A 14,940-nucleotide genomic window follows, 5' to 3' on the forward strand; every position below is an offset into this window, starting at 1 on the left:
CTAGGTAGGCAGCTCTCTAATCTGTGACCCCAAATTTACACCTGAACTGCTGGATGTGACTATGATACCCAAAAATTATGTCTAGGTAGCCAGCTCACTAGGTTGTGACCCAATGTTTTACCCTATAATGCCTGAATATGCTGGCAACTCTCTTATGACCCCAAATTTAGACCCATGATGCCCAGAAAATGCTGTCAAGGTAGGTAGCTCACTAGGTTTTAAAACCCAAGTTTAAAACCTACTGTATGATGCCTAAAAATTATTGGCACACCCTTTGAAGCCCAAAAATGTTTTCTATTTAGGCAACTTACAAGGTTTTAACCCTAAATTATTATTTATAACAAAGATTTTCTAGCAAGTCAGTCCACTGGCGGCCATCTTTATTTCCAGTCACGAAAGTGCAGCTCCTATCTACTTGAATAGGGAAAAACCAAAATCTCCAAAACGAAATCAAAGAACATATTTCAAATAAGCAGTAAAATCTGACAACACTGGTATCATAAATTGTGCTTCTTTACCTCAGATTATGCTAAAAAAAAACACATGCAAACAGGGGCGGGGAACCCTAAAAATGAGCTTTACCACCCCGCTCGCATCATGGAGATGGTGCACAATGGCTTAACCCGTCTGTGTCACACATAGTCCATAACAATGTTCCACCCGTGTCTGGAAGGACACAGCATTCCGTCTCAGTACACAAATCTTACCTGTAAGGCGGAACTTCCTTTCTACATCTGTTGACCATTGTGCGTTCCAGTTTCTCACTTTAATAGAAGTGGCTCGTCTCTGCTAAATAGTCTGTTTATAATGCTCAATTTTGTTTTTTAAATTCTGGGTCATTAACTCTCTAGGTTGTGACCCCAAATTTAGAACTGCAGTATGATGCCCAAAAATGCTTTCTAGGTAGACATATCACTACGTTTTGACCCCAAATTTAGACCTACGATGCCTAAAATCTACTGAACATGCTTATGATGCCCAAAATGCTGTCTAATTAGGCAGTTTACAAGGTTTTGAGACACAGCCAGAGGTTTTTTCCTTTTCCTTTTTTGCCAGCACAGTTTTGTAACTCACCACATTAAAGTGTTATGAAACAGCACATGCTTCAGTTTCACAATGATGACAATGAAGTATTCGTCACAAACTACAGTCTTTATTAATAAAATTATATTTCAATAAAATAACTAAACAGAAAAGCGGATAAAGTTGTCATCAACATGTGTTTGTCCAATGTTAAAGCCTTCTCCAGTCCAAATGAAAGAGTGAAAAGTTTCCATACATTTAAAGAGAAATGTCAGTATTCTCAGCAATACTCGCAAAAATCATCAACTGTAAGAAATCAGTCCATTTACAATACAGCACCAGATATACTTTATATATTTTTTTGTGTGAGAAATGCACTTGCAGTCCATTAGTCATCTACAGAGAGAGGAATATGAAATGTTCTCAAGGTTCATCTGAATGTGTTCTCTTCATTTTATACACATGGCAGCCGAATGTGTTATTTTTCTCCTGGACCATGTGAATAATAGTGTCTCTATCAAAGTATACCTCATGACTGTAAGTCTGGAAAACAGAGGAGAGATGATGTTAGCTTAGGGACTTCAAAATACAGTCAATGTTATCTTAGACGCTTATGTAATCTGTCATTCTTACCACGTCCCATGGTTCTTTTATGGGGACTCTCTTCATTAAAACACCTTTCCTGTTGTCATGTAGACGCAGATGGGCCTGTCCTTCTACCTCAGCATGAGTGATGTCTATCACGGCCAAAAGATCGAGTTCATCCTCATACTTCACCATTCTGAATGTCTAGTAAAAAATATGACCGTAAAGCAACTGGAGAGAACCTACACAGCCAAAAACAGGGCTCTCTGCAGAACTAATAGCCCTGCAAAGAACCATTGAAGAACCTGAAAGAGAGACGCTGGTCATTATAATACCTCTTGAAAAGGGTCATCGTCTAGAAGCTGGAATCTCCTCTTCACTGTACGACCAGAAGAGGTCACAATCACCTGAGGGATGGCCTGTGGAAAAGAAGCAAAGAACACTGTATACAAACCATTCCAAAACCTTTCACTCCAGTTATGTTCCTCTTTTACAAGAAACATCTGCTGGTATTTCTGCTGAGTCTGAAGGTGGCAGAGAGCTGGGATAGAGAGGTGAACATGAAACTTAAACATTCCAGAAATTCCAATGGCATTCTGATGCAACAGATAATGAAACCATAGAAAACAATTACACTATTGTCACGAGCAGCATTGATGGAGAATTCGGTGACAATCTCATACTTCCAGTCACAACTTGCCTCAGCCATGATCTTCAGAACACTGTATAAAAAAAAATGAAGAATTAATTTATTCAAACAAACAAGCATATGGCTGTTATGGTACATAAGTAAAAACAATGCTCTTAAAGGGATAGTTCACCCAAAAATAAAAATTATCTGATAATTTACTCACCCTCATGCCATCTGAGATGTGTATGACTTTCTTTCTTCTGCAAAACACTTTTGAAGGTTTGTAGAAAAAGATCCAGGCTTAGCAGTTTCTTGGAATGGGAGAGGATGGTGATTAGATATTTGTAGGTCCAAATAAAAGGAATCCATCCTGTCTCCAGTGGTGACATTAATCTCTTCTAAAGCGAATCGATCAATTTGTGTGCAAATTGATCGATTCGCTTTTGGACCTACAAATATCTAAATCACCATCCTCTCCCATTCTAAGGACCTGCTGAGCCTGGATCTTTTTCTACAAATCTTCAAAAGTGTTTTGCAGAATAAAGAATGTCATACACATCTCAGATGGCATAAGGGTGAGTAAATTATCAGAGAATTTTCATTTTTGGGTGAACTGTCCCTTTAATTTGAAGGTCATTCAAATTTTATGGGGATATTAAGGTTGATTATTATATGCTCACTTTATTGTGCTGGGTCCAGCATGAATAATCCTGCCTGAATCATCTGGGTGGAAAAAGATCCAGTCTGATTCCAGAGAGTCACACTTCATGTCCTGAACACCATTCTTAGCCTGGTGAATAGATGCCAGAACACTTGATCAATGATCTTCATAACCAAGAGCAATAGGAACTTCAAGAACAATTGTTTAAACAGACAGATTTCATGAAATAAATTTTTTAATTGAAGTCATCTTAACTGTTTGTTAATCTACAGTTGGAGAACTAAAACAGATGAAAGCCAATTGATTTCTACATAATTTCAGAACTTTTAATAACAAAGGCTGAATATCATACAGACAGTTTATGACGACATCCCACCAAAGTCTCAAAACATTCATTTATTTGCTGTTTTTGGACACACAAAAAAAAACTGCTCACTTGAGATAGATAGATTTTTTATTCGATAAGAAGAAATATGCATAAACTATGATGGAAACACTTTTACAAAATAAACTCCTATTAAATTTATTAGCAATACAATATCTGCATCAAAAAAATCATGTGACTGAATAACTCGTTCATAACTGGACTAACCAGTTGACCAATCATCGCAGCTCAAATGTTGCTCAGGTTATCCTGAAATAACAGTGCCTAGAAAATTCAAAGCCTGCATTGATTTTGCAGAGCAAATAAGTCGAATACAAACTTGAACTGTGCCGAAGAGCAGGTTTATTGACACTTTTAAAAAATATAGGCAATTGTAGAGCCGCAATGCAAAGACATAAGGAAGGTGGAACGCACACACATAGTGCTCCCAGAACTGTGTGATGTGCTGTCGCTCCCAGTCATGATCTTCTTTACAGTGTTTTTTTCTGTGTCCTCTAAACCGAGAGTATTTTATTAATAAAAGAGTCACAGTGACTACAATTTCTCCAGAGGTGGCGATTTTGTTCTTTTGAACACATGGGATGGAAAAGTGGCTTTATACGCACATTGTTTTTGCAATATTATGGTTTTTCGCATATATTAAATTCACAACTTGAATGGAAACACAGCAATAGATCTTATGTTTCTTTAATAGATATACTTATTTTTCAAACACAATCCCACCCAATGCTCTGTTTGTCTCGTCTTAAAGTGAGAGTCATCATGAATTAATACAATCACTAATGCAAAAATGGCACCTTATAGACAAGATCCATCTGATTATATAGTTATAAATGTGAATACATATTTATAAATATATAATTGTAAACCCAAATATATAGTTGTAAATCCAAATATACAGCTAAATATTATTTTTAAATAACTTTATATTCAGGATTTACATTTATATATTTGGACATTTAACTTTATATTCAGATTTATAACTATATACTCAGACTGATAAGTAGAGTTTATATTTGCATCTATAACTATGTATTTAGATTTACAATTATATATTAGAGTTTAGAACTATATATTCAGAATTTATAACTAAATACTCGGATTTATATATTTCCTGTTTTGCCCTCCATAATTATATATATATATATATTATATCAGCCACAACATTAAAATCACCTGTCTAATATTGTGTAGGTTCCCCTCGTGCCACCAAAACAGCACCAACCCGCATCTCAGAATAGCATTCTGAGATGATATTCTTCTCACCGCAATTGTACAGAGTGGTTATCTCAGTTACCGTAGACTTTGTCAGTTTGAACCAGTCTGGCCATTCTCTGATGTCCTCTCTCATCAACAAGACATTTCCATCCGCAGAACTGCCGCTCACTGGATGTTTTTTGTTTTTGGCACCATTCGGAGTAAATTCTAGAGACTGTTGTGTGTGAAAATCCCAGGAGATCAGCAGTTACAGAAATACTCAAACCAGCCCGTCTGGCACCAACAATCATGCCACGGTCAATCACTGAGATCAAATTTTTTCCCCATTCTGATGGTTGATTTGAACATTAATTGAAGCTCCTGATCCATATCTGCATGATTGTATGCACTGCAGCCACATGATTGGCTTATTAGATAATCACATAGATTATTGTTGGTGCCAGATGGGCTGGTTTGAGTATTTCTGTAACTGCTGATCTCCTGAGATTTTCACACACAACAGTGCAGCAATAAATGTCTACGTGTATTGTTCAACCCGGTCCCAGCTTCCTCCTTTCCATCCAACAACGAACCTTGTTACAGCCTTGTTGGTAAGAGAGGTCAACAAAGAATGGCCAGACTGGTTCGAACTGACAAAGTCTACGGTAACTCAGATAACCGCTCGGCAGGGTTGGGGAGTAACGGAATACATGTAACGGGATTACGTATTTAAAATACAAAATGTAAGTAACTGTATTCCACTACAGTTACAATTTAAATCATTGGTAATTAGAATACAGTTACATTCAAAAAGTATTTTGATTACTGAAGAGATTACTTTGCATTTTATTGTCATTTGTTTCATTTAATATTTAATCCTTTCAGATGGAAAACATTTATACATATAAATGATGCGATCCAAAGTGCATTTGAACAGCGGTGAAACACTTTCTTATGATGTGTTACATTCATACGAGCAGACAGAGAAGTAAGTTTGAAGTAAGTTTGGAGCAGAAGAAATAGAAAAAAATGCTAAATGCTATTTCTAGCCATTTTACATGCACATGCTACCAGACACGATCATATATTTTTATCAAGAAAATTCACGTTGGATCATAATTTCTTTTATTCTAGTAAGACCTTTGATATTAGGGCAAAAATCATATTCTTGATAATAATTTTTGTATTTTTTTCCTGTAAAAATATCAAAAAATCCTTAAAACAAGATCAATTTGATTTATCTTGTTTTAGAAACAACACTACATAAAATATTTAGGTTTTTCAGAGAATGTGTATTTTGTCTTACTGTACTGGCAGAGTTTTTATAGTCAAAACAAGTGAAAAAATCTACCCATGCTGTATTCTGTAATCTGTAGTGGAATACATTTCAAACGTAACCCTCCCAACCCTGCCGCTCTGTACAATTGTGGTGAGCATTCTGAGATGTGGGTTGGCTCTGTTTTGGTGGCACGAGGGGTACCTACACAATATTAGGCAGGTGTTTTTAATGTTGTGGCTGATCGGTGTATATGTATGCACACTCATGGATTTTTTGACTACTTTCTCTCTGTTTGCAATCATGATCTATAACAGCAGTGTCTGAGTGTAATGTTATGGTGTCTTTGTGTTTACTATTATTTTGACAGTATAATTGATAGTATTATTCATGGACTTTTCTTTTGAATTTGTTTTCTCTGTCCCTGCTGTGACTTAGTTCATCCCTTCCTGATTGTTTCCATCCATGTCTTGTTAACAGATTAGTCTTTGTGTATATAATGCCCTCGTGTTCTCTGTGTCTTTTTTGGTTCTTGTTCATTTATGACTAATGTTTTGTTTCTAGTGGTTCCAGTGTTTCTCGTGTTTTCTAGTGTTTTATTTGTGTTTTCATTAAAGAGCTGCGATTAGATCCATTGCCTCATCTCTCATCTCCACAAGCATTACACTGAGTGTCTGGGTTCATGAGAAGACGTCTTTTTTTAGCAGCATTACTAAGGAGTTGTACCCACCGATGCTTATAGAGCTACTAGCAATTTTTGGGTTTACACATGACACATCAAACACAAAATAACAATAACAACAAAGTCAACAAAACACATTGCATGCGAATGTATCAAAAACGTTTACTTAAGCCCAGCAGCACCATAAACCATAAATATCAAACAGTCATCATCAGATGAGACATTCATGAATGAAATTGGCTGCTTAGTTTTTGCGGTCGGGTCCAACAGTGTTTTTAACTGCCCATAATCCTGCCTTTAAATAACAGTTCCTTGGCAAAGCCTTGTTTACAAGCTATCATTGCTGTAATGAGCCACACACACATATAATCCACAGTGAAATGTGCCGCACATACATAATCCTGCACTGATGCAATCAGGAACTGTTCAGCCGCTCTTTCCTAATGTTGGGATTCTTCAACAAAGGCCAAAGCAGAGACACTGTTCTTCACAGCCCCCACATCACACATCTTCCATGTCTGTTTACAGACAGGACGGGTTCTCTGCTATTTTAACATGATGCGCATCGCTGGAAACACATCAAAACAGTCAAAGACGTCCAGCTAATGCATGTTTACATAGATGACAATTAAAAATAGCACAGATGGGTGCAAGAACGTGTCCAGGACATTAAGTTTATGCTCAAAACAGCAAGATGCAATTCTGCAGAATGCAACAGAATGGGGGTCTCCTTTTAAATGTTACAACTTGATATAGCGTCTTTTAAATGTGGCATGAGACACACGACAACAGTCAAACACGTCTGTCTAATGCATGTTTATATACAAAAATAATTCAAAATAGTCTAGATGGGCACAAAAAAGTGTCCTGTGTTAGTCCCCTTTGGTGTGCAGGAACAGTAGGACTATCTGTTCTGCTTTCTTTCTGCCAAGCGTGCGATGATGTAAAAGTAGGCATTGATCTCTTGCTGTGGAGGCAGTAATGAATTGATTAGCCCCCATGTGATGTAGAAAAGTCGCAAAAGTAAAGAAACAAGGCATTTTTGCGGCTTGGTTTCAATAAATGCTTTTTTTTTTTTTTTGGAAGTTTTGAGTTCTGAAACTTACAATAAGTTTTTATAATACAATGACCTCTTATATGTAAAAATACAAAGGTACAAGGTAAAATTTGACACTTGTTGTGTGCATCTCCTATGCCACATGCTCTTCCGTCACTCCCCTCCATGAATATTTCGATGCATTATTTGAAATCGTTTTAGAACTGTCATTGCATGTTACTTTACTGTCAATATATATACACATGTATTCACCACAGCTCCATCAGTCATAGCGCAGATGTGATGTGTTCCTCTGTGTCGCTTGTGGTTGGGAGTGTAGATGTAGTGCCAGGGATGACCTCCGATCTGAACCCCGTCCTCAAAGTATGACATCTCAAACAGAACTGGAGGACACTCTGTGGACAGAAGCACATGTGACAGCTCACTTACAGTGATAACACTAATTCATCTGTAATTGACACTGCATCTACACACCACTCAAACAAACCCCAGTATATTTAACAATCAGTGAATTTAATATCAAAAATCTTCTCAAATGTGGTTCAAACTCACTAATACTCTCTTCAATACAACCTTTACAGGGTCTAGGTAAAGAAAATATTTTATGTACTTCTTGGTGACTATATTCAAACTATTCAACAAAACAACTATTTCTTGCTTTTATTTCAGCTAATTTTGGAATGTTAACCAGTTAAAAGTAGCATTTTGTTTTACATTCGGGACCCCATACAATGTACGTTACTAGAGCTTTGTTACATTTATATAAGACATTGATCACCCACCATGAATGTGAATGTTGACCGGAATCCCATATGGAGCTTCTCCCACAATTCCTCTCGACCCATTCAGATCACACTGATGTCCCAGAGTCAACTCCTCAATCCTGAACTAAACAGATCATTTCATATATATATATATATATATATATATATATATATATATATATATATACACACACACACACACACACACACTGTATATATATACATATATATATATATATATATACACATACACACACACATATACTACATATGAAATGACAGTACAAACATTTTCTGTACACAAACAGGGTCAAAGGCAATAAACCAGGATAAATATTCAATTAAATTTAAGGTGCACAGAGTAATTTTTTCCTCATTAAATAAGTTTAACTGTTAAAGACATGAATTGTAATTTTGCAATATATGTAGGAAACCATGAGCACTCACATTAAAATGAAGACTCCAGTCATGTCAGTAATCTTATAAAAGCTGTTTTATTCTACATGGAGAGGGTCCACACATGGGGGCTGCCATGTTAGAATCATACGACCAGCCGAATACTACTCACTTAATCTCAGTAACCGTGCTGTTATTTGATACTTTCACTCATTGATTAAAGTAATCATGACTGACTGTGAATACTACATTTCTGCAATGACATCTGAAACTGAAAACTATTGATTTTCAATAATGCTGCATCCAAGCCACTAGGTGTCAGTGTAAGTCCAAGATGACACAAAGACAAAAGTTACTGAGTGCACCTTTAAATTACCTTTTTAAGAATGTACTCAAAACTGTAAAGCTTGACATGTTTTGAGCTGTGTGACACAGCTAACACTCCCTGTGACAGCAGCACATCCACAACAGTCTTCCCAAAGACCTAAGGCATGAAAACACTTTAAATTAATTCTTTAATTATAAAATGCTAATGCAACCATAAAATTATGTCCATTTGTATGTACTAATGCCAATATTACTCTTTTATTTATCTCCAGCATTCCTACAAGCTCCAGAGGAAATACTTGAAATATGGCCAAGCGCATGAGGATGTTATTGTCAACACCAGCCTGAGCGAGAGAGAGATAGAGTGTGTGACCCAACTGCATATGTAATAAATAAATAAATAAGATGAGAACAGAGAAGTTATGTCTAACCTGTCGTTCTAGAGTTGTCTGTTTGCTCTGAATGGATTTGACATAAAATGTCTCTGGGGAAGAGTCCCAACCCAAAGACCTGTTAACAGACAGTTATTAGTACAACAAAGATAAATCACACACATAGACTTTCCAAAAACTGGAAACAGATGATCTTGGCATCATTTCATATGGTACGTTAATAAGATTACTGTAAATGCTTTTGGCAGAAAATAAAGCAAAACATTACATAATATGCAGCTTATCATAACCAAAATTATTAGCAATACATAATACATTCAATACATTCTTTAGTACAGGTGAAAATGTATGGTGCCTTGATTCTGCCACGGAATAAAAAAATCAGAAAGGTAATTCTGACTTTATTTCTTTCAACTGCAACCTTATATCTTGCAATTCTGAGATTTAAAGTCATAATTGTGTGATATAAACTTGTAATTGTGAGAAATAAAGTCACAATGGTGAGTTTAAATCTTGCAATTGCAACATTATTTCTCAGAATAACAAGATAAACCTGCAGTTGTTTAGAACTTATTTATAACTCACAATTGCAAGAAATAAAGTTGCAATTATGAGAAATAAACTTGCAATTTTTTATAACATGTTTATAACTCACAATTGCGAGAAATAGTCGCAATTGCGAGATATCACATAATTATGAATGTGAGGTTTAATCTCAAAGTTGCGACTACTCACGAGTGAAAAGTAAATACACAATTGGGAGATATAAACTCACAAATATCTTGTAACTATGAAATTTAAACTCGCAATTGTTTAGAATTTGTTTAGAACTCACAATTGCAGCAGAAAGTCACACTTGCAGTCACAATTGCAAGATTTAAACTTAAAATTGGGGCTATTTCTCATAATTACGAGAAATTAAGTTGCAATTGTGAGATATAATAATAATTATAAAACATCATTTTTAAAGCATGATTTTCAATCAGTTTTTTCATTTAAGCTTTTTAATTGTTTAAAACTTACTTATAACTCACAATTGCGAGCTTCTATATCGTAACTATGCGAAATATACTAACAACTGTGAACAATAAAGTCGCAATTGCGACTTTATTTTTTATAATTATGAGATAAACTCCCAATTGCTTATAACGTATTTATAACTTACAATTGCAAGCTTATATGTCGTAATTATGCAAAATATACTTGCAGTTATAAAAAAATAAAGCAGCAATTGCGACTTCATTTCTCGTAATTATAAGATGAACTCGCAATTGATTATAACTTATTTATAACTCACAATTGTGAGCTTATATATCATAATTATGCTAAATAAACTTGCAATTGTGAATATTTTTGTTATTATGATATATAAACTTGCAATTGTTTATAACTTGTTTATAGCTCACAACTGCGAGAAATAATGTCACAAATGTAAGATTTAAACTCACAATTGTGTGATATAAAATCGCAATTGCAAGAAAGTCGCAATTGTGAGTTTAAATCTTTATTTACATTATTTCTCGTAATTACTAAAACTCGCAATTGTTTATAACTTGTTTATAACTTACAATTGTGAGCAATAAAGTCACAATTGAGAGATATACAGTCACAATTGCAAGTTTATTTCTTGTAATAGTGAGATATAAACTCGCAATTAAGCGATATAAACTCGCCATTGTAAGAAATAATGTCGCAATGCGAGTTTAAATCTTGCAATTGCGAGTTTATTTTTTGTAATTACAAGATAGAAACTCACAATAGTGAGATATAAAAACAGAATTACCTTTTCTATTTTTTTAATCTGTGATGGGTGTCCGGCTTTTAGAATAATGTTAGGACTAAATCACCTGAATTTAAAATGAGAGGAGAGGTAGACCCGCTGCAGAGTCTGTCCTGTGTCTGCTGAGAGCCGATATAACCAGTTATTAGCTGTAAGAGCCAACAGACATGGTTTCTGGTCTGAAGCATTTGGTAAAACATTGCCCTGCAAAAATATAAATTACACATGTTACACATGTTAACATCTCTTGGATGTGTTAATGAATGATGTGCAGCAGATGATGTAACTCACTAGAGGACACTGGCACAATAATGAATCTTCAATCTTCTCCGTTTTGGGAGATTTGGGGAGCTCATACAGCCGTTCTGGCTGTGGCAGGAGGCTGTGATTAGTTGTAAAAATGCACTTAAGGTAAATGAGAACAATGAAATTTACAGATCATATTTTAGCATCAATGGGGGAAAAAAGTTCCATAAATTGTTCAAAGAAAATATTTTTTTTAAAAAATGTTTTAAAGTGGCAAAAATCTAGATGACATACTGTAGATAATAACATTAGGTTATATACTTTACCTGCTATAACAACACCTGTAATTATCGAAGTATATCCGCCCACTTTCATAAGAGATGAGAGACTTGGAGGTCTTGCTCCAAACCTTTATGAATTCTGTGTCATCCTATAAAGTCATGATATAGCCTAAATTAACATTAAGCAAATTATAAAAACGTCAAAAGACATTTAAAAGAAATGAATACTCACCTGGAGAATAATATTTCTAAGGATCTTGAGATTTGCTCCCAATAATTTGCCAAAGTCATTGGAGGAGAGTCCATATGATCTTAATGTCAGGAAAGCGCAGCTGTTCTTGGTGCGTGTGCGCGCAGGGGGGCGCTGCGCGCACATGAGGGAAGAATCAAGGCCATTCATCTAAATTACACTGGATACCACAAAACTGAGCGGCATAATCTTCAGAGACGCCATTTAAATGATTTCCGGGTCAATTCTCTATCTTTTTATATTCCAAGATTCGCAGTCGTAGTGTTGCTCAAATTTATATACCAACTACAACAACTAACAACTTAAACGAATGTACTAGTGTAGCATGGTTTAAATAGTCAGATATACGTAAAAACATTTTACAAACTTATAAAAATCAAAGATTTAGATGTAACAGACGATACTTGCTAGTATGATAACTTCTCATTTCCATTGTTTCAATATATCCGCGTGACAGGCGTTTCCAAAACGCATCTTTGGCTGGATTGTATATTATATTCACACACACACATACAACCTCACAATGGTCTCTGCTCGAAGTAGTAAGTTTTTTGGCTACATTGAAATTATAGGATACACACTGTTCACATGCGTTTAAACTTCCGGGTTTTCGTCGTCATCGTCACATCTTCACTGTTGCATGCTGGGAAATGTAGTTTAATGTACAGTGAAATGCCACATGAAATGGTCCTGCTGTAAACCATTTTAGAGCCTGTAATATTGTTAATAAGTATGATAGTGATATATACGTGGCATTTTTCTATGCTGTTGTTTTTTTTTTTTTTTTATGTACTTTGGCACCTGATTATTTTTTACTTTTTGTTATTTTATATTTGAATAAGCATTTCTCTTTTTATTGTTCTTGAATGCAACAAAATACATTTAGCATCTATTTTAAGTTGTTCTAACTTATATATATATATATATATATATATATATATATATATATATATATATATATATATATATATATATATATGTAACAGTTCAAGGATGGGCAAAGAAGAGACGCGAACCGACTGAACAGTCAACATAAACTTTAATGATATAAATGAACTTAAAACAAACATAAACAAACACAGACACACATGCAACGCGGCCGCGTGCGTCTCACTCTCTCTCGAACTGGCGCCTCCAGCTAGTCTTTATCCCCCTCCCAGCTGATTAGCCCGATTCAGGGCCAGCGTGTGTCCTGCTCCTCATCACACTCCTCCATCGCCGACTCAGGCCGGGGAAACTCCCTTCCTGGAGGGGGGTATGAGGTAAATTTTAGGAGTTACAATGACGTAGAGAGAAAAGAAAATAGATTTTACAGGTGTACTTTTAGTCTAATTCTTTATTTTAAATATATATTACTATAATTATACATATTATATACTCTGCACCCATCTACTGAGGTACTTCAGCTTGGGAATTAACATTACTTGCATTTGAACATCAAATTTTCAAGCAAATTGCCATCATTTTATTTTGACAAATGATGTTCATTTCCGTTGAAGCAAAGAATTGTGGGTTGTGAGTGGCCATGAAGGATACACCTCATGCATCCTCTGAATTCCCATGAAAGAAGGTCGCATTCGAAGTGTCCTACTCGCTTTTCTGAAAGGAGGCAGCCTCGATGATGTATGCGGCCGACAAATGTGACTTCCGGAGGACGCATCCTTCCAAACGAGACACAGCCACAGTCTTTATCCTCCTCCAGGCTGATTAGCCCGATTGAGGGCTGACCTTGTGTCCTCATGGGCCAGCCCTGCCCTTCTCCTCCTCACAATATATAACAAGTTTTATATATATATATATACATACATACATATATATATATATATATATATATATATATATATATATAGTACTGTGCAAAAGTCTTAGGCACATGAGATGTTTCACAAAAGCATTTGTCTTAAGATGGTTATTTATATCTTCAGCTTTAGTATAATATATACTAAATATACATTTAAAGTTTAATATAAATGTTAGACTCCCAAACATAAATTTTGCAAACAGAAAAGATTAGAATAGAAGAACAGGGAGCCCTGCAACGGATGGCATGGCCCCAATAAAGTCCCTCATTGAACATCGTGTCAGTCTGAGATTACATAAAGAGACAGAAGCAATTGAGACAGCCTAAATAGATAGAAGAACTGTGGTGAATTCTCCAAGAATCTTGGAACATCCTGCCTGCCAACAACCAAGAAAAACTGTGTCCAGGTGTACCTAGGAGAATTGGTGCTGTTTTAAAGGCAAAGGTGGTCACACCAAATATTGATTTAGCTTTTTTATGTTTACTGGACTTTGTATGACATTTAGTGATAAATGAAAACTATTTATGTCATTATTTTTGAAGAAATCCTCACTATGCAACATTTCCCACAAGTGCCTAAAACTTTTGCACAGTACTGTATATTTATGTAGGGAAGATGTTATAAGGCTTACACCCACTAGGGGGAGCTGTAATTTCTTTATGTTCCAAATCGTGTTACTGAGTCCTTCATTAGAGTGTTGCAGCTGTTGCTATGCAACGGATTTGTGTTCCCTGTGGGAAGGTAAGAAGTGTGCTTTTTTTATCTCAAGAGTTAAGCTAATTAATTTCTTTATCAGTATTGCCCATCCATGTTCTTCAGTACAGTTATTCACTTTAAAATGTTTGTAGAAATGTAGATGGTGTTATTTGTGGCAGATGGGTGTTAAAATTCAGTATTTTTGACTTTGAGTAATTCCGTGCGGCTGATTACATTTCATTATATTTAATCCTGTTTCTGAGACTCATTTAACGATTACATCTGTCTTAATTTTTGTATGTCAGTCTATTAATCTTTGTTTGGTTTACTTTTATGTTTTTTTAATAGTTTTGTGAACCATATTTAATTGTATATCAAATCCAATGCACATACTATCACTTATTTAATTGTTTTATGAAAAAGGGTTTATCTGTGCTGTTACAATTAATTTGTAAACTAAAACAGATTTGTGTTCCCTCTGGGAAGCCTGCTGTTCCCCTTATGCCTGC

General features: G+C 35.4%; 1 protein-coding gene across 2 annotated transcripts; it reads right to left on the minus strand.

The window, feature by feature from the left end:
* Positions 1-1,133: 1,133 nt before the first annotated feature.
* Positions 1,134-12,549, minus strand: dcaf17 (ddb1 and cul4 associated factor 17). Of its 2 annotated transcripts, none has more exons than XM_051708128.1 (14): positions 11,916-12,549; positions 11,729-11,832; positions 11,448-11,538; positions 11,224-11,360; positions 9,416-9,494; positions 9,239-9,328; positions 9,034-9,141; positions 8,280-8,385; positions 7,750-7,892; positions 2,920-3,029; positions 2,309-2,330; positions 1,944-2,027; positions 1,657-1,812; positions 1,134-1,566 (listed from the first exon to the last, which is right to left on the minus strand). In XM_051708128.1, the coding sequence occupies exons 1-14, from the start codon at positions 12,081-12,083 to the stop codon at positions 1,447-1,449; spliced, it is 1,518 nt and encodes a 505-aa protein (XP_051564088.1). In that variant the 5' UTR covers positions 12,084-12,549; the 3' UTR covers positions 1,134-1,446. The 2 variants fall into 2 exon arrangements, with proteins under 2 accessions (XP_051564088.1, XP_051564087.1); XM_051708127.1 differs by having other exon boundaries at positions 2,243-2,330.
* Positions 12,550-14,940: the final 2,391 nt, after the last annotated feature.

This window comes from Myxocyprinus asiaticus, chromosome 10 (genome assembly GCF_019703515.2).
Source record: "Myxocyprinus asiaticus isolate MX2 ecotype Aquarium Trade chromosome 10, UBuf_Myxa_2, whole genome shotgun sequence".
NCBI classification, from domain to species: domain Eukaryota; kingdom Metazoa; phylum Chordata; class Actinopteri; order Cypriniformes; family Catostomidae; genus Myxocyprinus; species Myxocyprinus asiaticus.

Coding starts and splice junctions, on each gene's coding strand:
- dcaf17 (XM_051708127.1), bottom strand. CDS start 12,083: ATGAATGGCCTTGATTCTTCCCTCATGTGCGCGCAGCGCCCCCCTGCG. Junction 7,893..8,279: donor GGTCAACATTCACATTCATG/GTGGGTGATCAA, acceptor TTCTGTCCACAG/AGTGTCCTCCAGTTCTGTTT. Junction 1,813..1,943: donor ACGATGACCCTTTTCAAGAG/GTATTATAATGA, acceptor ATTTTTTACTAG/ACATTCAGAATGGTGAAGTA.